The sequence below is a fragment of the Sinohyriopsis cumingii genome, chromosome 3 (genome assembly GCF_028554795.1).
Source record: "Sinohyriopsis cumingii isolate HCF-2022 chromosome 3, ASM2855479v2, whole genome shotgun sequence".
Taxonomy (NCBI): Eukaryota; Metazoa; Mollusca; class Bivalvia; order Unionida; family Unionidae; genus Sinohyriopsis; species Sinohyriopsis cumingii.
Window position 1 is genome coordinate 59,003,429 of NC_142963.1, and position 25,227 is coordinate 59,028,655.

The 25,227-nt window shown below is 35.8% G+C and overlaps 1 protein-coding gene across 1 annotated transcript in view; it reads left to right on the top strand.

Moving 5' to 3' along the window:
- Positions 1–25,227, top strand: part of LOC149802931 (uncharacterized) — a 116,496-nt gene that overhangs the window by 80,224 nt on the left and 11,045 nt on the right. The window contains exons 3-5 of the mRNA XM_089952425.1: positions 6,062–6,213; positions 10,458–11,716; positions 21,313–22,164. Coding sequence (XP_089808551.1) covers positions 6,062–6,213; positions 10,458–11,716; positions 21,313–22,164 — 2,263 coding nt within the window. The remainder of the gene's footprint in view (positions 1–6,061; positions 6,214–10,457; positions 11,717–21,312; positions 22,165–25,227) is intronic.

Genomic DNA, 25,227 nt, shown 5'->3' on the forward strand with positions numbered 1-25,227 from the left:
GTCACTATATAAACCGGTCTTGGGTATGACCCTCCATCAAGCAATATTAGCAGAAATATCCAAATCCTTCCAGAAGAGAGTTGGGCCTACTGGTTAGACGTCCGCTTCGGTTGTGGGAGGTTGCGGGTTCAAACCCGGGCCAAGTCATACCAAAAAAATTGCCAAATTGGTACTAACAGCTGCCTGGCTAGGCGCTCAACTTTAAGAGGTCAGTGGTAGGACTGGTCGGCCTGGTGTCAGGATAAAATTTGACTGGGTGGGACATTATGTTACGTGTCTACAGCATGATGCCCCAGTGCTAGACATCACTATAAACTGCCACAATGCAGACATGGTGGCGATATGACTGAAAAATTCTTAAAGCTACGCGAAAAATCCAAATCAAACACACACACACACACAGAAGAGAGTAATGATATTAAAATTAAGACACTATTTTATAACAACGTAAATATGAGTATCTAGCATTTCACCACATATATTTAGATTGCTACATTAAAACTGAAGTTCTGGGTTCATTATGGCTTAGTTAAAGAAAAAAGTTATCCATCGATATATAGTATATGTTATGTTTACGTCAAAACGGTAGTTACACACAGCGCTATCAGTTAACCATTACTGACTATATTTCTGTTTAAATCATACGCTTTTTATGTATCTTAGTGTACAATACATGTAATTTTCTATCTCATGTATGATAGTAGTATTATACATGTTTGGATTGCAGTGCAGAATATATATATATATATATATATATATATATATATATATATATATATATATATATATATATATATATATATATATATATATATATATATATATATATATATATATATATATATATATAAGGATGAAGAGAAAAAAACTGATTTATACGAGGGAGAAATACCATAAGCAATTCTATGATGAGTATCTTCGTGATGAAATTTACCTCTATCGCTTTTATGGAATATGTAAGGGTAGCTCAGGAAGGGTCAGTTACAATCCTAGCTATTTATAATTTTGTTGTTTTTCTCTTTTTGGCGGAATTTGAAGAGGAACAGACACCCCAAAAGACATATGCGTATTTTAATACTGGACGGATATATGTGAAATATGTCTGTTATAACGTTTTTCTACTTGGTTGAAATTATAATGTTTGCGAAACACTTGTAATTTTAATGCCGACTTCTAGATATTATCGACATTTTTCAGTCAGTCATGTTGAAAAATGCAACTGTTTATAATGTTATACAAAAGTAAGCTGTTGTTGTTTAAATTTAATATCAGGAAGTGTAGCTTCGTTTCACAACAGAAAATAATGACTTCATTTTGTTATTAGTATGCAACATTACCTGCCATTGTTTGTATCAGTTTGTTTGGATCAATATTCCATTATTTTAAGATCACTATTCATGGACATTATACTTCACTATTATTGACTGATTAATAATACTAATCATCTGTCATCGGCAAAATGTCTGGAACAATGTAGAAGATATGGAGGATATTTTCCCTTCCTTCGTTAATACACGGTATATTCATTTCGTACCAAAACATGATATTTTAACGAGAAGCGAAGCCACGAATTAAAACAGTTTTTGTACTATAAGATGAAATATATCCGGTATTAACGTAGGAAAAGAACATTTTATTACATACCAAACATGATCCATTATTGAAGTTTAGAAGATTGATCTCACTTTTCGGAACAACACGCTCACCCCCACCCTTTAATCGCAAATCCACCTCACTTTCATAGTCTGCTCGTATAAAAATACACGTGACTTATGAAAGCGGTAGGACTGATTTGACCTAATCTGTCACAGTAAATTACATTTTTCTCATTTTGTAAACTATTTGACCCTACCTGAAAACAATGCAACTCCGATTCAGCAATGCATCAAAGTTGGTTTTTGTCGTTGTTGTCAAAGAAGTAAAGGGAAATAACTTTAGAAAGACATGAACGGTGTCCCGACATATATTTTTATCAAGGTTAATTTCCATGTCTGAAATGTAAGCCAGTTTCTATTTGTTCTAGCTGAAAAGGTACTCTTTTTGTTTGATTGTTGCAGATACAACTTTTGTAGGCACACACAATCAAGCGTCGCATGGCATGATGGGGAATCTTATATTTTCACATGTGAAAATACAAGTGTATTTTTTACACGTGAAAATATAGGAATTATAAAATATGAAAATTAATTCGCCAATAGGTCTAAATATTTTACACTTAAGGATACAATAATACCAGTTATATCATTTATATACTTGAGGAGTAATAGGGGACATAGGTCAGCCTTCAGCTACACAGGCGTGAAGTAGCCGAAAGCTAGATTAAGATGTATTCAAAAACCCATTTGACATCCGTTTAAAGATAATAAGAAAATCTTACTCCATCATTTTTAAATTTTGTTATAGAAATTTATACCACACGCAATTAAGTCCTTGGCGACACTGCATAAAACCACAAACGTGTCGCACCTGTTATCAAGTGCTCCACAAATGCTGTCATTCATTTCTAGGAGTTAATACACAGTGAAATGATCATAAAGAAAAGAGATTGACATTTGCAACATCATCAGTGTTTAAGCGATTATTAAGATATTTCAAAATATATCCGTTCATTGATTTTCACCAAGACATCAAAATTAAAAAGTATATTGGACTATAATTAAAATGCAGACTTTTTAAGCTTTCTTACGTAAGGGTACAACTTGAAATTTTTCTTCATATTACTCTTCATAATCCTGGCATGAGAACAATTAAATAATATACACATAGGTTTGGCGATTGAGGGTAGCTCTCCTTTTAGAACTGGTGACTACTTTGATCATTTCGACATGCATTTATGAGTCTATTGTGACCTTAAGACATTTTGTTCAGACGTATTTATATTATATCATTTGTCATGTTTCTGTTTTTCTATTTAAGGAAGAATTATATTTTAGTTATCTACAGTTAGAAAAATTATGCTTCAAGCATAACCATGTAACTATAGTCACGAATCTGTATCCGAAAGAATGTAACACTAATCCTACACTACACACGAGAAGCAATACGTCTTTTTGTTCCTTTTAATAACAGCAACATAGTGGCAAAATAAAACTAGTTCTTACCGTTTTTGTCCTACATTTTGTGATTATGATATAGAAACAAGTCAAAAGATTTGCTTTCTCGCCTGCGACGATGTATCTTCGATTTAGTATTATCCTGTCAAACCACCTTTGTGACTTTGACCTCTGATCTTTAAAACAGTTCTTTGCCCAAGCTGATTCAAAACACACACACACACACACACATTTCTTCAGAAATTACATTCTTTACGATATTAAGACACGAAAGATCCTTGATGTTCTTCATATTCGCATTAAAGAGGTCTTTGTTTTTACCAGGCAGAATCAAAAAATATTTTTTCATATATAAAAATCACCTGCAATGATAATATATGCATAATCCCAAAGTAGTGTTCGTTCAGTAAGAGGACTGTAAATAACTTATTACAAATAATTAATTTAATTTGGTTTTTTATACTGATATTTCAGTCGACACGATATATGGTTACGGATCTGAAGACTGGACCTTAATCGAAAGCTTTATATTTGTCAGACCATTACACTACCACCACCGTTTGCCATATCCTTTCTAACTGGTTTCTAAAACCCAGTAAACACTCGACATCTGCGATATTTTTATCAAGATGTGTTTGTCTAAGAACAATAAAGTACGAATCATCCAAATTACACGAAACAGAGTTTTACTTACGACGATCTGACTTTATATGAAGCTCTACCAAAGAAAGAGTGCTGTCGGAAGTCGAAGTTATTTATAAGCAACTACTGTACTAAATTCGTGGATGAAATGGTACCCGAATTTAATTCCATATCCAACGCTTGAATCAATAAGAGCAACGTCCGTGATAAAAACACAAATGATCACCAAGATATCATAAACAACATCCTCACTCGTTTTTGTTATATCATAATTGTTCTTTGCATATTTGGGTAAAATGCTCATTAGATATTGCGTCAGCTCTAGTAGAATGAATAACATTGGACAGAAACAGAGAGGATACACACAACTTTATGAGGCGCCGTAGCGGACAAAAGTGGGTCCAATTAGAAAGTTGTTGTTGAAATGTCGATGTCGTATGTCGAGAAATCCAATATCACGTGCTGGAACAAATTGCATGTCCTTAAAGTTCCATTTTCTAGATCGAGACTTTAGATTTTATATGTCCAATTATACGATGGTGGTGTAAAGTTCTATTTCCTATGTCGACGTTTTACAGTGTATACTTTTAATTACACAGCGATGGTTGAAATTTCAATATCATATGTCGAGACTGTAACTGTGATGAAAGTTCCATTTCATATAGTGAGTATTAAGATTTCATCTGTTGAATTTCACAGCAACGAGAAGCAGTCTCCTTGTTTTAAATTTAACGCGGTTCGATGACTTGACCGACTCTAGCGAAGAAATTCATAGTAATTTTTGACCTATGAATGTTAACTTTCACGAATGATGTATCTTAATACTTGATATGATTTTGAATTGTTAAAGTGGACATTGTGTAATGTTACTTTTAATACCAACACATCATTTCACCATATAAAAATAAAAAATGCTAACAAACAATAAAATGTCCAACCACCGCTGTGTAATTCATCCAATACATTCTAAAAACTCAACATTACGAAATGGAACTTTCAGCATAGTCAGTGTGATTCAACATGGTAAACTGAAACTATCGACATATGACATTAAAATTTCAACAACCGCCGTGTAATTCAGAAGATACGATCTAAAAACTGGATATTAGACAACGAGTTGTCAACCACCGTTGTGTATTTCAACAGACGAAATCTAAACATTCAACATATGAAATGGAACTTTCAATATTAAGACTTTTAACCAATACGTAAATAAGGAATTCTCAACGTATGACATTGAAATTTCAACCACGGCCGTGCAATTCGAACGAAACAATCTAAAACCTCGACATAGAAAATATAACGTTCAACCACTACTGTTAATTTAACATATACAATCTAAAATCTCGACCTAGAAAATGGAACTTTAAGGACAAGAATTTTTGATACCATACGTGCAGTTGGAATTCTAAACAAATGCCATTAAAATTTCAACGGCAAATTTCTGACTGGACCAGCTTTTGTCCGCTACGGCGCCTCATACAACTGCACCAGCCTCGCACGCGAACCATTGAACCATCGCGTCTCCTTCTTACAGAAAAAAAAGTGGAACTAACAGGATAACATTATTCACCAAATTAGAACCAGTACAAAACTGTGAAAACTGTAAATCCTGTTATGAGGAAACACTACATATACACTTGTATATTAAACACCACTATCCAAGGTGGTAGTATGCTCTAGAACAACTGTTCCATTTACTCCGTCTTTAATCTGGCCTTACCACTATACCACAGCACGATAACAGTGTTTCCATTATTATCTTGTATAAGACTAGCATAGCTTTAAACTGTTTGGATCTTTAAGCTGACTGAATGTACTGACTGATCAGGGTACGAGCTGCACTCTTGAATACAATTTTACAGCGGCAACATAGATTCCAAACTGCTGGCGCATTATCCGGCGGCAGTTCATGGTGTATGATGTTTCTAGTTGAATGGTCGTTACTCGCAAATAACGACGACAAGAAATTTTTAATTGTAATAATGATATTTAAATTTTTTAAAAAGTCACGCTTGATATACAGTGCAAAATATGTCCTCATTAATTAACCGCAAGAAGAATAATTGCGAAACTTACAGTAAATAATACATATATTCGGAAAGGTTAAGAAATATCACATAAATAAGAAGGATAACGCATGGGAATGGTCAGTAGCACATGGTGTCCACAGGGGAGTGACACCGATTCTTTCAGCTTCATTTCTTATATTGATCCCTGATATCGTCATAACACGACGTTAGTGACACTCGATGTGACCACCTCAGCATCTTCATAAACCTATACATCTAGGAATGAAGCCATAGCTTCACATTCATAGTACCATGTTATCTGTATGATAATGGTTGAATATTTTCTATTACCAGGTGCGCAAAAAGAGCAAGGCCCATGCATGTGACCTTCAGGAAGGTGACATTGTCCTTAGCATCAATGGTGTCGACTTGTCTAACAAGAGCCATAAATCTGCAATGGACATCATCGACATGGCGTCAGACAAACTTGTCCTGGAAGTTTCCAGGTAAGGCATCATGGAAACGTACGTTGTTAGACATGAAATTGACTATTCCAGACGACCCTCGTCCTTGACCTGTTGGGCATAGCTAATTTCGGACAAAATGAGATTCTCAATAACAACGGCTGATTTCTACCTATCGTGAGGTCTTATATTATAATTGTCAAAACAAAACAAAACCAGAAAACATCAAACAAACAAACAAGCAAGTAACTAACAAACAAGCAAATGCATATATATTGTCACAGTCATATTTATGTGATGTAATCACAGTCCATGATGCATACGATTTTGCCTCATTGCTTGTATCGTTGGCAATATAATTCACCATATGCTAGCTAATACTTATCTGAATAGCTTGAAATGCTATTTCAATATACAAACGGAATCTTTTTTTTAAAATTCCCTATAGGGCTCCAAGGATTGTACGGATATCCGAGTGAATCGGAGTCTCTGTGCAAATCTGATGAATTTAGGATGTGGCACTTATTCCTTCCCCCAGGAACATTTAGCATCCCGCTGTGCTGGAATAAACCCGTCGCACACGCCCTTCTGGGCGCACGCGATGTAAATCCAATCAATCAATCAATCAATCAATCAGTGATGAATTTTGTATGTCCTTTTTCACTTATTTAATGGACAGTTAGTGACAGGGTATATTTCAGACGCTTTTCTGTTATGAACTTTACTTGTGAGTCGATATTCATTATTTAAGACTTCGTGCAAGAAATTGCACACCAGTGTATAAAGTTTATGTGTGATATTGTATTGCTTTAATGATTAGCTGATTATAAATATATATTTTATAACGGTTAAATAATCCAAATTTCACAAGCTGTGTAAGAATATCTAAAACTGAAAACATCACCGGGTGTAATCCAAGCGTTGTTTATACATTGACTACGCGCAGGACACGCTCCAAACACGCAAAGAAATGTTCATGACAGGTATGTTTTGTGGCGGTTCTTTGTTCAGTTTTATGTTTCTATATACAGGTTGGTTCTAGCCCACTATCACTATATTCTCCAAAACGCCATTTGTGATTAATACATTGCGTTTTTTGACATTGCTTCAACGCTTTGTGCATGGTGTGTTATGGAACTGGATTTGAATTGAAAATTTCATCAAATTTACTCTTTGATACTAATATACATAAATAAGTGATTGACATGACTGAGTAAGGGCAGTACATAATTTTGGTCAGTTTTGTTGCCGCTTACTAACGATATTATGAGATATTTTACGGTTACGCTGAGTATTACGTTTTGTTGATTGCGATGGAAACGATGGCAAACAGTAATGTCTAGGTTTTATTGTATTTCACTCCATCAAATATGTCAAAATCACCGATTTTCCTCTTTAAAGTACATTTTTGAAGTTGAGAAATTGGATTTATTTTTTAAGTATGATATGGCAAACACCTTCGTTACGTCACTGTGCGAATAGAGGGCGAAGACGATAAAAGCATAGGCAAAGAAAAAGGAAACACTACGAGAAAATTAATTAGAATATAAAGCATGATCAAGAAAGAAACGAGATATAAGCAAATGATACTCTGAGAGTCGGAGACAAAAATAGCACCAAATTAATTGTTGAGGAGGACTACCTTCTGAAACCCATATTGAAAATATTGTATAGAGAAGCACTGTCATAAGTTTTTCTCATCTCATTCGCAAAGATAAATATACTTTGAAATAAGCTTTCTATACAAGCTATGTTACCCTCAGAAGCAGAACAATATCAATTTTGTCCCCTACTACAGATATAAATTCGTTATTAATGGGTGACATCTTGCCAATGAGATCTTCAAGGCGGTCCATTCCATAAGTAGATAATTACAACTTAGAGATTTGTTTGGCCACTACTTATGTCTTCACTCTCAGCTTTTCTGTATCCGGTACGTATTTAGCTATTATAAATAAGTACCATTCGAGCTAAAGTTACGTTCTTTATACCCTACTCCATAAATGCCAATCCCCCTGACATAAATGCCAACATCTTCATAGTGTTTCCCTCAATTTTTCGTTTGTTGATTTCCACGTGTACAGCTACATGTTTCTGCTGTAAATCCTTATAAGTTGTAGTCGGACATAGTGTAATATTCTTCGTGCAGTTTCTTTTAATACATCATTGGCATGTTTGAATGTTTACAATATTGTGTAATATCATCCACATTATAAATGTATATATTATTGTTAATGAGTCTGAAATAAGCTCATGCTTGTTACTCAGTCGTCTGTATCTCTTGTCTGATTTTATGTGTTCTCCACGGTTTGTGGTACAGCTAAGAAACAGATAAAAATGTATTATAAAATAAACCGATGATTATCCCACCGAAATTATTTTCCTTTTATGAGTTAACTACAACATAGGTACAAGACAATAAACGAGGAAACGGTTGAAATTGATTTTTGTTTAGATACATTGCATGTCAAAATCATTTTTACACTTACAGTAAGTCAATATTAATTTAACGTTTGATGAGAGATATTAACACTGACAAAGGATGTGTAAATTAGTTTACTAAAATAAATTCCGAAAAGTATAAAAATTCTTTGAGTAAGTAAAAGGTCAGAATTTTAGTCGAAACCCGTTTATCTGAAGTCACGATATCACGATTCCACTGAACCAAAAGCTTCCATGATTATCAGAAATATTTTACTTATTTAAAATAATCTTAGTTTAAAATGCTTAAAATAATTCAAGACTGCAATCAACATGGTAGATCCGATTGAAAGAATGTAAAAGCTGGCATTGACAGTGTTGATTAGGCTGTTGATATGAATACTGACTATGACCACTAGTGTGAGCGTGTGAATATCTTGTATTGAAATATTATTAAAAAGGCAACAGCAGCAGCAACACCGCCACCATCAACAACATTACTAATATACATCCAGTTGATACTGTATTATCGCTTGGAATAAGCGTAAGCAGTAAGTACATGGGGGAGACTCGCAAAAATCATTCTGTTCGGAAGCGCACTTACTTTGTTAGACAATTTGCTCTTACTCTTGAAATGGATTGTCAGATAATAATCTGATTACTCGAAGCGGACTGGCTACAAACTATTCATATAGGACACACGGTACTAATTATACGGAAGAACTGTGAACCAGTCTAGAAATGGGTGAACAAATAATAGAGTATTTACGGGTTTGATGGTCCATAATTGGTTAATAATGAAAATTAAAATTTTAGTCAAAATATTTTTTTAAGACCTTATCCTACATGTACTCAATAATGAAACTAGCACCTGATTCATTTGGTGCAGAATCACGAACACGTGTTTCATGCACATTTAGATAAACAAAATGCCGCGGCTCATATGGTGTTCTCCACACATAAGCTTGCACAAAGGTTAGTTGTGCATGGAGAATTATAGGTCTCACCATCAGCACCCAGAAATGTTAAGTTATTGAATTTTGAATATGATAGTGTTTCCATGTGTTTACTATTGGAGTTGAATTAGTACCGTGAGTCCTATAATGCATCGGTAGAGAAACGTGTATCCGGTACAGCGGCACTGCCTCAAGTTATCTCCAAGTATACTGTGTTTTGCAAAACGCTGAATTCGTCTGCTTGTTGTTTATTGGTCCATATGGTATGTTATTACAAGGTGGTTGATATTGGTATATATATAACAGTGATAAACATAATGAATTTTTAAGGGGCCTTTACGTGAACACGTTTTTGAAGAAGGGTGCGTGTCATTTTGAAGGAAAAGAGTGAAATGATATCAAATCCTGTTGTTATTTGACCGTATAGCCAACGTAACTAATGGAACATATTTACTCGGCGTAAATAAAAAAAAACGATAAAATCGTCTGTAAACGGCAACTAAATCAAATGGAAACTATGAATTACACTTTACTGGCATTATCTAACTTTAAAACGTTTTTACGCTACTTATTTATGTATATTAAGAAGATTTATTTGATGAAACAAAAAGGAATTAAAATTGATTTATACTTTACTTCAGACACAAAATACCGATGTAACGTTGAAAATCGCACATTATTCATCGTAAGTAATTCACATTTAGGGCACACTCATTCTTGAAATATAAAGTCAAAGGAGAAGAAACGCAAGACATGCCTTCCATGACAAATTCATCACGTGTTTGAGTTTATTTCGCATATATGTATATTATTCGGTGATACATGTGTATATCAGATCTACTTACTGGACGACTTTTTTTGTATTTTGTAATCAGAAATTTAAATAACATATTTCCTCTTTTTTTACAGAGGAAGTGGAAAATCCATTATTCTTTGCCAAATTGACCCACAGAGACAGCTCCGGGTGTCTCCATCGATAAACGGACCTAAGAGATCTCCCAGCCCCCTGGGTCAAGTAAGGGTCATCCCAGCTATGGGCGGTTCAAATGGTCGGAGTCCCAGCCCAGGTCTCGTATCCAGGACGGCCACTACCCTATTATCTCCAGACGGAAGTTTCAGACGTGAGGTGCACACCGAGGAGTACGAAAGTGACGTCGATGGAAAAAAAATCACTCGCATTGTGACGCAAGAGAACGTGACTCAGGTGAAGTCACCAGTCATGTGGCAGCCGAAAAATGTCACCTCTGCATCAAGTCCGACTCCGTTGCAAATAATTCAAGCTGGGGCGCAAACCAAGAAGTCCCCCGTTATGTGGCAGCCACAGAGCTCGTTCACTCCCGTTCCATCCCATCGCACGGTCACAATAGAGATAAAAGACAATCGACACCTAACATCTCCAGCTACATGGCAGTCGAAAGTATCACCGCAACCTGAGCCTGTATCGCAATCTCAAACTACGACTATTAAAGAACAAGCGAAAACGAGTTACTTGGTGACCCCAGCCACTAGGCAACCCAAAAGTGTCTCACCTATTCCAGCACAACGGGACACCTTCCAGTCCCAAACGTTGCAAAGTAATTTTGAAGGAAAAGAGAACATAGCTCCTGCTCAAGGTTCTAATCAACGAGCACCTTCACCAGCAGCTCCTATGTTTAAAGTAAGAAATGTTTTATCAGAACAGCAGCAGAAACAAACAGCTACCTGGCAGCCAGGGACGCCCTCTTCAACAGGTAGTAGGTCAGCAGAATTTTTAGATGACGATTTGTACCCAAAGTTTGAGATGCCCAAACCTACATGGTCTCCGATGAAGGATGTGAAATCTCAAAGTTCTCCGTCATCTCAAGTACCAACAACAGGCAAGGTTCCTCCTCCACCTCCGCCTCCACCGCCCCCACCTGTTCCTCCAAAGCCATCCAAAGCTGCCAAAGCATGGCATCCAACGTTTACCTCTACACCTAAACGTCAGATCTCATACATGGACGAAGAACTTGCCGAAATGCCGGAGTCGGACATTCATCCCACTCCTGACCACCTTCCGATTTTTGCGCCACCTGTGGAAATTACTTGGGATGACAGTGGCATTCACGAAACTATTCATACGATAAGAGCACGTTCCTTGAGTATGGAAAGCAGCGAAGCGTCCTCAACACATCTCAGAACCAAGCAAAGTAAGTTCGCTGCTTCGCTTTAACTTCCTTTAACGATGAATATTCACGCCTTACCTTAGAAAGAGACAACGATGAAGATAACAAATCAAATGTACAAAATCAGATCTGCGTGATAGTCTTGCTGAAATTGGCACCTTAAATTCTTGATCAAATTAGAAAGCTTTCTGAGTATTTTTGTAATTTATTGCACGTATTAAACTTTTCCTTAGAGAGTTATCCTCGCCATCTTATTGTAGAAACAATTTGTTTTTTACTGAACGTCTTTTGCTGAGAAGAAAAAATAATTTTCATTCGTGTTTTAAGTAAAGCATGTACAACGTAGGCCCCAGACATGGTTTTATCCGCTTATTTACATCATAGTGTGTGACTTAAAAATTGCTTATCCTGCCTGCCCTGAGGAAGTTGCGCATGTCTGTTTTAATACATTATTTTCTATACCGATAATATATATCAACCAGTGAATGATTTAATAAAATATTCATTAATTTATCCATTTCAGACACGTGTCCCTAGGTGAAATTCTTTAACTTTAAAATACATGAAGTACATAATGCAGCCGATATTATTTTAAATAAACCCACTGAATATTTATAATTGTTAATGTATTCTATCCAGTTAACGACTTCGCAAAAACTACAGAAATAATATTCAAGGCACGTAAAATCTATATTCACGATCCCTTTAGTTTGCCTAATATATAACTGCATGAACTAGAATTTACATTTATATATTTCTTATTTATTCATTCCACAGATTCCATCAAACATCACCCGGCATTTAAATTATTTGAAATGCTGGTAGATCAGAGAGGTAGTTATTTGAAAGAATAGCCAATCAAATATCGAATTATTTTGCTTTTCCTGCGATATTACAAATCTCAGTAGGGAAAAATATTAACCTCTGAGATGGAGAAAACCAGGCTTCACGTATATTCTCAAAACTTTCCGTCAATTTGAGATTTGCTATCGTCGTTAACATATCATTGTGTACAAACTTACGATTATAATGAGGCATAAAAATTAAAACAAAAGATGACTTATACATTTTATACAAACGTTAGATCTGTAAATAGTCAGGTAAATACAATTATATTTTATCATTCAAGAAACTTGATTTTTAAACGAATTTTAGATATATGAAATTAACTTGAGCCTTTGCAGTAATTTCAAGTGCAATATAAATCGAGTGGCTAGACATTTATTTTAAAATTAAAATCGCAAGGGTTCCAGAGTAATCAAGATGAATATTGTATCTCACTGGGTGACGTCAACATTTTCCAATGGAAGCAATGAGAAACATCTAAGTTTTTGACACGAACTATCCAAATAATCAACAGATTGATTATAGCCCAGTATCTGGTTTGCAAAAACTGTAGGTTTACTCTAACCATATTCGGATTCACGTGATACAATTATAATTGTATTTATATTTTTTTAATATAATTGATAATTATCAGCATCCGAAACTTGTGAACTGTTTTTGAAATCAAATGATGACATAACCTCACAATATTAGAACATGCTGACAACAATATTTGCATTGGCTCACTAAGACGAGAATCTTCACCATGCGTTTTATGATGGTGAATGGTTCCTAGCTACACCCAAATCAATGCTGCTATTTTTACACTTACTGGCTTCAACCACATGTTCCTATTATTTTAGTGTCAGCTGTTTGAAGTGATTGGCGGAGGGTTTTTCTTTTCTATTCATTAATTCTGGCATTACAGTATTTATACTTTAAAATATTGGTTCAGATATAAAATGTTATTAAATTATTACCCGTTCGGTTTATCCAGTTTAACTAAGTGATCGTTTAACAAGCATTCAATGCATCAAAGCTACCAGTATTTGTTTTATGTACCATTGAATAATGTTACAGCAGTGTGTTGTTCTTTACAATCAATTTAGTTTGAAGTTGATTTTGTGTTTTTCTTGCAGTGCAACGTTTCTTGATATTGCTCGCATTGTTATTCTGATTTACGTGTGTGTCAATTCAGCTATCGTCTAGAACGAGGTGTTTCATCGACTTGATTGTATAACCGACCAACCAAATAATTTTTGGATGGTGGGTGTGGCTGGGATTTAAAACATATTCTGCTGAAAAGAACACTATTTTATGATAAAAGAAATAAAATATTTGAAAGACATCGCGGATTCTGTAAAAATGTCATGTCGTGTCAGCCAAGCAGTCATCCTAAACGAGATGATTCATTGACTAAATTATATAAGGGAGTAATCATTTAATTTTTTCGGGTGGTGGAGTATGGCTATGATTTGAAACAAAAATTAAATTTTGGTTGAATAGAACACTATCGTACGATAAAATAAATAAAATATTCTTGTCTGAAAAAGTCAATAGTCAAGTTTTATATTGTCCTTATCAAAAGTATAGAAAATACATCGAATAAATTCATTTCGCGGTTCGATCATTCAAAAAGTGTTGTCATTTGTTGTTTAATCTGAATTTTTGAAGTTCTGCAAATGAAGTTCGATATTAAAAACCGGTGGACTTAGCTAGTTAATTCGTTCCAGTACTCCACGAGTTGAATTACGTCTCAGAAGTGAATGGCAACGTAGGTATGTGATTAGGAAAACGTATATGGAGTATTGTATCGCGGTCTGTTACATTATTAACTCTTGGACATTTAGTACGAGTAACAAGATCTTTGACCACTTTGGCGCTGGAGAGATGAGTATATCTCTAAAGTACGAAAATTCTGCAAATAAAGAAAAGCATTTTAGCCTGGTGAGATAAGTGGGATATTTTTGCTTTCTCACGCAGCTTGTTGTTACTCTCAGGTAATTTAACTGGAAATCATTGTACAGAAGATGACGTCAGTTACTCTTTTGAGAATTACAGATTTCCACTGTGCTGTAAAGAATAAGAAACCTACTGTGTCTGGAGAGGAAAGATGCAACATAAATTGGCGTGTGGACGTGGGATAAGAGAATAGAAACAAATTGCTCTAATTCTCTTGGCATATGAGGTTTGGGTAATAACAAGTCATGTATTAATGCTGAGAAATAAAATCTGTAAGTGTCTAAAGAAAGCGATAGTCATTCAGACTCGGCAAAGATAATTGATTGTGCAACAGACGGTTGTATTTAACAACCAACTAAGCTCAGAAATAGTTTTATCAGTACAGTACACATGGGGCGAAAGATATAAACGGAAAATATACCTATTAATGACGAGAACTGTATGTGGAAAACTTTTATGTGCAGAGACTGAAGTAAGATGTTTTGGGTTTAAATACCTCTCATTGTTGTTATATCAGGCACAGGCGCCATTTATGGCACACTCTAACAATCGATGTTGTTTACGCCAATTGCTTTATCATGGTTCTCAATACCAATGGTCATCAGACCGGCTTTTGGAAATAACAAACACCCAATACCGTCCTAAGCATCCTTTTAGTTTAGTCTGGTCTTTTCCGGTTTCTTTTTTATTCACAAGTTTAAAAATGGGGAATACATGATATAAACGTTGATGTTAGTTCCAAAAGAATTGATAGCAGGTTTCACTTGCTCGAATCGACATGGCCACCCCACCCCCACTGTAGCTGATACAAGGCTCATGTTAAAACAAATCAAAACAAACCTGTTTAGAATATATACTGTAAATAGCCTACTTTCTTAAGTGTAACTAACACCAACAACATATACACCGAAGATAAGACTTGTCAGGTGTAACCATTGTCAGACGAACAAGTAAGGCTTCTGGCTATCGTTCAACAAAACAGGCCAGTCATAACGGTAACCTACATTCAACAGCCAGTTTTTACATGAAAACAAGTGCTACGTGTTGCGACCTAAATAGTTAGCATCCACCTTGGATGCGGGAGGTCGTGGGTTCAAACCCCGGCCGAGTCATACCAAAGAATTACAAAAATGGCACTTGCAGCTGCCTCGCCTGTCGCTCATCATTAAGAGGTTAGTGTTAGGATTGGTTGACCTGGTGTCAGGTTATTGTGACTGGGTGGAACATCATGCTACATATGTGCGGCATGATGCCCCAGTGTTAGACATCAGTATTAACTGCCACACTGCAGATTTCGTAACAACATTACTGGAACATTGTTAAATCTAAGTTTAAAATCCAAATCACACACACACACACACCATTCGAGCTGTTTTCCCTTCTGATAATCTTTCTACTTATTGTATTCCCCTTCTCGTTCCTTTCAGCAATCAATTTGATCGTTTTATTGATTTGTTATTGATTTCATTATCTCCACCTGGTGTAGCAGCCTCGTTCCTTTCAAAAACCAAAGTAGGTTACTGTTGGTTATATTTTGTATGTAACATGTAAACTGGGCATTTTGTTAGCTATCATTAAATTTACTGTGTCTTTCTTAGAGAATAGCGTGTAACGTGTTGATGTTTCACCGACTCAACGTCGTGTCTATATTTTTCGACTTACCTTCGATAGACATGACCGTAGGGTCGGTAGTGATTTTGCAAAAAAATATCAGTGCATTAAAAGTCGTACGTGGCTATGTTTGTCACATTTTGATGTATCCAGGGTCTTGGCTATAGGGTGGCTAATTTATTTGCCGCCCAATCTCAAATATGCCAATGTATTCGGAAATTCTTCGTAAATGGCATTGTTTTTAAACCCTCCGGCCATCATTCAGACGGTCAGATCCCAAAAGGTTTGTGTTTTTATACAAACACCATAGCAGTTCGGATATTTATTTTAAAAGTCAGTTGACTTTAGATTATAACATCGTTGATAAATTGATTTGGGCAAAGTAGTGTAAACCCCGAGAGTAAGTTAAAAACAGTGTCACCTCAGTAACACTGGGTAGATACCGGACGAAATATAATCTTTGAGATAGCTGAAGATCAATGGTTTTGTCTACACTGCTTGCTGCTGAGGAATTTTTATTTGCTCCTCTTCGTAACCCTGCTTCTTTGTGTCTGGCCGTCCATTCTTGTTGGCTTGTCGGAATATATTAGGCATGTTGCTGTCTGTATCTACATGACAGGGTTAGATTTTCGCGCTATGCAATAAGTTTGGGCCGAATTAGTAACGCATTTTCGACTTAACGGATTGCAATGGATGTTTCTCTGTCCGTTTAGTGCCCGTCTAGTGTTAATACTCAGGTATGGGGATGCATTTATCATTTTCTCAGACGCAGATTCACAAAAATTGGTATTTAAATATATCATATAGAGTGTTATACCTTTCCGTGAAAATTAGGTTGCTGTGACATATTTTAAGGTCCAGCGAGTTTCATTAACATTTGCATTTAGCTAAGTTTTTCAACTATTACTACCAACTGAGCTGCATAACGTGTTATGTAATTGCGTCATGAGTAGGAAGTACTACATCCATCAGTAAAAACTATGTCGTTGTGACCTATACTTTCATGGTTTAGTGGTTTGGGAGGAGCTCAAGTTTTCTACGCTAGAATTTGCATTTAGGTAATTTTCTCAGACACTGAGTTTATTTCTCCTTGAGTTAAATACGTTGATATTTAAAACTTGTTCTGAAGAGCACTGCACCCTTCGGTGAAAATTAGGTCCTTTTAAACCTATATTTCACAGTCCATTGACTTTGTTGGGCTCATGGTTTCGTTTGTTGCTTTGGGGGAAGGTTATTTGTTTTAAGGATTCTTGTAATCGCTGACGTTCAATGAGCTTTAACTGATAAATATCATTCATATTACCATTTTAAATGCAAAACCAATAGAATCTGACTACTGGCAGTAATATTAGTAATACTATTAAACTAAGTCACTTTCTGAGACGAATTTAAATACTGATTACGTTGCATTATGGGTAAGCTCCAATATTTTGTTGATGTTTTTGCTCCAACAGCCTTGTCAAACCACAATGCTGTCTTAAGTAGTTTTCATACACACAGAGGAAGAACAATACTGTACATGTATGTTCACCGTGTAGAGGGAAACAAGATCAAACACGGAGAGAAAGCATAATACATATATGTTCACCGTGTAGAGGGAAACAAGATCAAACACGGAAAGCATAATATATGTATGTTCATTGTTTTTTTTTTTTTTAGGGAAATAAGATCGAACACAAAGAGAAAGAATAATACACTTGTGTTTCTTTTTTGTGTTCTTGATTTTTAATTTTGATGTAGGTTTAACAATTTTTCAGTCAAAATTGTTACCATGTCTGCAGTATGGTTGTTAATAGTGGTGTCTAGCACTGGTGCGTTATGCTGCAGACATGTAGCATCATGTCCCACCCAGTCTCATTATCCTGACAACAGGCCGACCAGTCATAACTCTAGCATCTTAATGTTGAGCGCCTAGCGAGGCAGCTGCAAGTACCATTATTATAAGTCTTTGTTATGACTCGGCCGGGATGCGAATGCGTGACCTACCGCATCCGAGGCGGACGCTCTAACCACTTCGGCCACCGGTGCAGTCGTGTATGTTCATTGTGGAATTGAAATAACATCATATACACAAAGAATAATACAAGTGTGTTTATTGTGTAGTGGAAACAACAGGTTTTTGTGTGCCTAAGACGAATGCCTGCTTTTCTATGATCATTGTCATCATTGACCAATTAACCTCTTTGATAGCGGTTTCACAACGTCGTTTATATGCCACCCTAGCGATGGAATGCTTCAAGATGGATATGTATCGAGAATAGTTACTAACCCGGTACTGAGGTTGCCAAGATAGTGTTTTTCTTCTTCTTCTTTTCAATACGGTCATATAACTTGAAGCTGTAGTATGTTTGGCTTTCAGAGGTAGATTAAATCGTTCACATCATGCTTGATCACAGTTTAATCCCCCACCCCACCAGTTTTCCTGATTTTACTCATTAGAGAGGTAGTCGTCACGGTCAACCATCTAAAGACGCTGATATACTCATATCTTTGTCTTTCTTGTCTTTCTGTATATCCGTATTTGACTCAGTGGTGGTCAAGGCCACATGTCAATATTGTTGGTTTCAGTTACGTTTCCCCATCTGCTTTAAAACGTAAGGACTATGTAAGATAAGTCGTTGAAACTTGGTATTCATATATACTGGCTACTAAGGATGTTTTGCGCTGGATCTTCTGTGTCTTATCATCAGGGTGAAAGTCACATATCAATGGTTTAAAGTTTCCTATGTTGCTGCTTTACATGATAAAAGCTGTTTAGGTTACATGAATAAACCATGCTATAATTATGCTTCTCAGTTTGATGGCATATCGTGTTTCACAGCCAAGGTTATATCTTCAAGGGCGAGGTCACAGATACAATTGTTGTTGTTTTTTTTCCTTTTCTGCACTTTTCCTTAAATGCCCTTTAAAGGCAGTGAAACTTGGTTACTTTCCGTGACTACTCAGTAACGTTACAACTCCGGAAGTCAGGGTCAGATTTCATTATTGTAAACTTTTATGATACGAACATGATATGTCGCTGACAAAAATTCACTGAATTTGCTTGTTTTTTTAAATATCAAATATTCAGAAAAAAATATATAGTTGTCAAGGATGCACGTGGTTGATTGTTCATTGACATATAATAGAAATGTTTGAATTAACTAATTTGATTCTCTATATCGTGGCTAAAGTACTGCATTTACAGTTCGGTTTGTTAGATAAGACAATGTGGCTTATAAAGCAGCCAAAGCTGCCCAGTAAGTCATCCGTTTCCGACCGGAAGATTTCACATATAGACTTCAAATGTATAAATCCACACGTTTTGTCGTTCTTGGCAAAATATGTGGCATGAAAACTCCATAAGCAAACTTCGAAACACCAGACCCACTTACTGGAGAGTGACATCCTTCGTATCGAACAAAATCGCAGTGATCGGACACACATACCTGACAAATGCTTACCTCTTGAAATGTGAATCTTGACCAGAGTGCGATAGCATTCCTCCGGTGTTACCTTTGAATGATAACGACTGTGTTGATTTCAACCCTGGGCCACAGAAGTATTTTGAGGGGATTCTAATGAATTAATTGTAAGATGTAATAATTAATTGTAAGATGTAATACCCAAGAAAATCTTGGACATTTTGAGGGATTGCAGTTTATGTAACAGATGGTAAATTCACGATATACGGATTGTACATGTCACATCTTTATCTTGAATTTTAGATGCGTTGTGCTAAGCTTTAACATCTTTAACATCTTTACGTTGAATATTTAACCATGTTGTCGGTCAGGTTTACATTTATTTGGAAGGATTTACCTATTTACAATGTTTGTCTTTACATTTTTCGAATTTGCCTTTTGTTGTCACCATATATCTCTTGCCCTTTTGAGGTGCCATAAAATTCTACATACATACATACATACATACATACATACATACATACATACATACATACATACATACAGACAGACAGACAGACATATATTTAACCTACGTTCATAGGTACTAAATCTGTATGTAGTGCTAAGAAAAAAATCATCAGGATCACCTTACAAAAATAACGTAGAAATGTAACATCGTGTTCTTGGCTGCATATAAAGTTTATGTTCTTCCAAATAAATGAGTCAAATGTGAGGATTTAAAAAAAAAACGTGGAATTTATACTTCTTGTCATAATGAAAATATGGCTTCTAAATATCATATTACTGATGCTAATTAGTACATATTTTTATGCAAGTAGTAATGATACTGGTTAATGTACCTTTTATATAAGTAATAATTATTATAATGTATGCAATTTGTATTTAGATATTGATGATGATAGCTCATATGCCTTTTATATAAGTGGTCATTATAATAATTAATGCACTTCTTATGGAAACAGTAATTATGCTAATTTATATATTTTTTTTATTAGATAGCAATGATGATAATTAATGTACCTTTTATGTAAGTATTAATTATGCTCATTTATGCACTTTTTAGATAGTAATAATGATAATTAATGTACCATTTATATAAGTGGTAATGATACTAATTAATGTACCATTTAAGTAGTAGTTATTGCTAATTTATGCACTTTTTATTTAAATAGTGATGATGATAATTTTATGTAAGTGTTGATAATAATTAATGTACGTAGTAGTTGATCTAAATTTCTGCACCTTTCATGTAGATAGTATTGATGATAATTAATATACCTTAATGTAGATAGTCATTATGCTAATTTATGCTCCTTTTATAAAAACAGTTTTATTTTGTATATTTTGAGTGATTGCAATTATTTGATATATAAACAGTGTTTAGAACTATTTAAGGCTGATCAAAAATAGTTTTATTTACTTCTTTTTGATCAAGCAAAAGAATATGTTCATACCCGACTATAGTGTATACTTAAACTTTGCGCTTAGTACCAATTTCAGCCACTTTGGCTGGCTCTCGTGTTCCATGGATGCATTTCTAGTTGAAGTATTTCAACGTAACCAGTACTAGGGAATTCAGTATTTCTTCTGTATTACTTTCAACAATTAATTTGTTTCAAGTAGCTTCCTTTTTTCAGTTAGAAACAAGACACTGTTCGCAGAGTCAGCTCAATTACATTTCTCTGTATCCCATCTCGTTAACGCTGAGATGTTTTACCTAGGGCTGATCGGCACACTGATTTACCTGTGTCAGATAGATAAGTAAGATATACATAGAGCTCTCTACCAGGTATGCTTTCTGCTTGTGTATTGCAGGAAAGCTCTACTCGGATTCAGCCTTTTACGATGATCCTATTGCCAATTATCCAACCATCCAAGACCAAATCAGCATGTGCAGGAAAATCGCCCAATCGCTGACGTCCGCTGCTAATCGGAGAGCTCGCGGCGCTAAGATGTTTGCCAAGCGCAAAAGAAAATCTACAAAGTGGGTGCACGAAGGGCCGTTCTCCGTGAGCAGTGAATACTCATCGATCGCTGGCGATATCGCAAATATCAACGATCTGGATAACGAACTGGATCCAAGCGAAGGTGGCACTCGACCACTCTTCACGTTCAGGATTCCCAGTATCCGGACTCAAGTAACGGAGCCGCAGAAAATGAGCCTGACGCGAGAAGAGTTTGAGAAAATGCGACTTGGACGACAAAAATGCGAGCACACTACGATGTCACCGCAAGATTGTTTTACAATTGCGGCTGATCTACATTCAAGCCGAAATAGAGGGGCAAGGCTTTTCCAGAAAATACAGGCAAAGTCGGAGAATTGGGTGGTGGATGAAACGACAACAAGAAAGCCGACACCACAGATCTCGAAACTTGAGCAAATGTTGCAACAGGGTGGAAGATCCCAGACAACCCCCTGGGACGCAGCCAGCGGAAATCCATACGGTAACGTTAACGCGGCCTTTAATAATGACCCAATCAAAAACAAACTTATAATGCAAGCCAAACCGCCACAAAAAGAGATTCCGTCACCCATATCCCCACCTCCACAACCAGTCGTCAAGCATTGCCTAAAACCAGAAAGCCAACTTCAAATTTTGGAAGGCGAAAACTTCAACAGAACAGCGAGAGGATGGGCTGTTACCCAAAACCATTCAACGAGCAAGGGTAAGTTTTTCTTCTTTTTGTATTTTGTAAAATTATATGCACTCGAAGTTTGTTATCTGGCAAAACTTTGATCCTAGGAATCTTCTCGATTTTATATAAATATTTGTTTCTATCTCTATTTAAATTGATAGCACCGTATGTACTCGCTTATTCATCGAGTCAAACTACAAACTGCACAGCATTATGCGCCGGCAGATCTGGGTCTATGCAGTTTGTTAGGAGTAATCAGAAGAATAAGCAGCATAGACCCTGGTCTGCAGGCACATTATGCGATGGTAGATCAGGATCTTTATGTTTTGAAGTTTGACTCTACTTATAAGCGAGCAAAACGGTATGTAATAATAATCATAGACTCCTAACTCAAGTTTATGTGCCAGTTCGTTTGTGATTTTTAAAAAATCCTTGTACAACCTTGTGCCAGTAATTTCGACAAATCTAAGATTAATTATATTCAATATAACTTTACTATATTATATAAACTGTTAAATATGTATATTGAGATATTATTGTTTTCATGTTTACTACCTCTAGAATCAATAATTTGAACTCTCGTTTTGTGTTTACTATATATTCTTGAAACCTTTAATAAATAAATAACATGGCACGTTTCAGTCATCATAATGATCACCGTAATTCTTGGTTTTCTCGTTGCCATTGACTTCTTTACTTACGTGTTTTCTCTGTACAAAGTATATGTGCATACATTCTCTGTTTGCAAAATAATATGTGAAGGTCAAAACAGCAATGTGGAAAGGCATTATCACAGATAAATCATATCCACGTGGGAATGCACGTGATGCTCGTAACAAACAGGGTGTACCCAGGTCGTAACAAAAGTTATGCAAGATGCAACACATCTGTACTAGAACCCACTGATAACTGTTTGGAAAGAGATACACGTTTGTTAATTACAATATTCATATGAATTAAGGCAACGTTTTCATTTTAGAAACCTAAGAAGGTAAAACGGTAATTGAATTAATCTAATAAATTTAAGAAATTTAAAAAAAAGTAATGGTCACAAGAATTAAATGTAATGTAGGCACGTAGGTGTGCATGTATGAATGTACGAACGTACGTACGTATGTATGTATTTATGTGTATACGCATGCTTGCATATGTATGTATGTATGTATACATGTATGTATGCAGTACGAGGAGTCTATTCACAACTGTTAATGCAGATTTTCTTGCCTTTTATATATATATTGTATGTACGTATTTGATTGAAATATCTTCCTTTAGGTCCAGAAATAATCGACTCGTCAGCCTCTTGAGAAGTTGGTGGTAATGAATATATTTAACCTATTCCCAAAGAAGCACACTAAATGCTATCAGCCCGATTTCTCTTTCCCATATTTACATTTTTGTAACTACTAAAATCCCGTCCCTAACTAATCTCTGTCCCACGGTTTTTTTTTTTTGTCACGCCCGCGAGTATAGGCTACCACTTTTACATCGGCTGTGTTGTTGTTGTTGTTGCTTGTTTGTTTGTTTATAATGGAGAAGATAATGATGATAATGTCATCAGCATTCAGTTTTTGAACTCATCGTGACAGGTCAACTATGATATGATGTTGTCAGTTGTTCTATTTACCCATGATGCTTTACTTTTCCTATCTCCAGCTCGTTGCCGTGCTAGACTCGGAGTAATGCTAATGAAACTACACACACATAAACACACTAATAACAACAACAACAGCAACAACAAAATAATAATAATAATAATAATAATAATAATAATAATAATAACAACAACAACTACTACTACTACTACTAGAATGTGTGTTGTATACGACTGTCATGTGATCAGTGATCGAGGTCATAGAAACGAAAGGAAAAAAACTCTATCTGCCTTGTTCGCCTAATGGTCACAGCTTTTGAACTGCTGCAGATAATTCGACTAAACATTTTCCATATTATATATACGACTATTTCACGGCGTACCATGTAAGGTTTCAGTCTTAATGACGAGGTTATAGAAAGAAAATGTGTCACATGTGTCCGTGTGATCTATTTCCGTTGCACTATATCTGAACCACCCGAGTTTTTTAACGAGTCTTTGGCTCATTTACACATCATGACGAGAGAGGGCGTCTTCTACCAAAGTCAGGTCTGTAGTTCAAAGGTCAATGTAAAAGTTGATAGCAAAAGGAAACGTCACATTCGGGTCGATTAAAGGTAATCAGTCTCCGTTTTCGATCTGATTGTTTTATATTACTGGAGACCTTTTAAGTTGTACCGAAGTGTACATGATGACTTGATGGTGAGGTAGAAACCATCATCAGGTCTCTAGAATGTATGATAAGGTCATATAAAGGGAAAACGTAATTTGTTTGACCTGTTTCTGCATATGAACTGTAAGTTTCGAATTACTGGATACACCTGGTCGAAATTTCACACTGATATACTTCATGACTAGCTGGTGTATCATTTAAGGATTGAGGCTCCCTAGCCTAAAGTCAGGGTCACCACACTGGAAAATGTAACTTTATAGCCCATTTCATGCAGACTTCGGTGAACTTCGTAATTTGCTCGGAATTTTGATTACGTGGCGGGTGGTCAGCTGACCGTAATTAGGTGGTGGGCAAAATATGGCTAACGCTTCAGCATCAGCATTAACTTCTGTAACTACTTCAACATCGTTTATCGAGTTGAAAAATGCATATTCAACAGCGATGCTACCGCAGATATTGACGAAATTTCATATTGGAACCGTCCTGTCTTAGTTTCTGGAAACCAGGGCGGATTTCAAACCCATACGAGAGAGTAGCTTTGAGCTGTTTACATCGGGACATGTACATGTAAGTAAGGAAACGGTGTCGAAGTAAACAAATTTAATCCTGGCAATCAAAGAGCAAGTTCGAACTATTTCTGTGCATCCGAAACGTCACTATAATAAAATATGTTTCGTATGAGTTTACCAGATTTGATTTTGAAAGTCTGTGGATAATTTACATATAAATTTCAATCATTTAATTAATTTTATTTCTGAAATATTTCTAAACAACAATGGACGCCATTTGTTTATGTACATGTACCCACCAGCGTTTGATTGGCTGG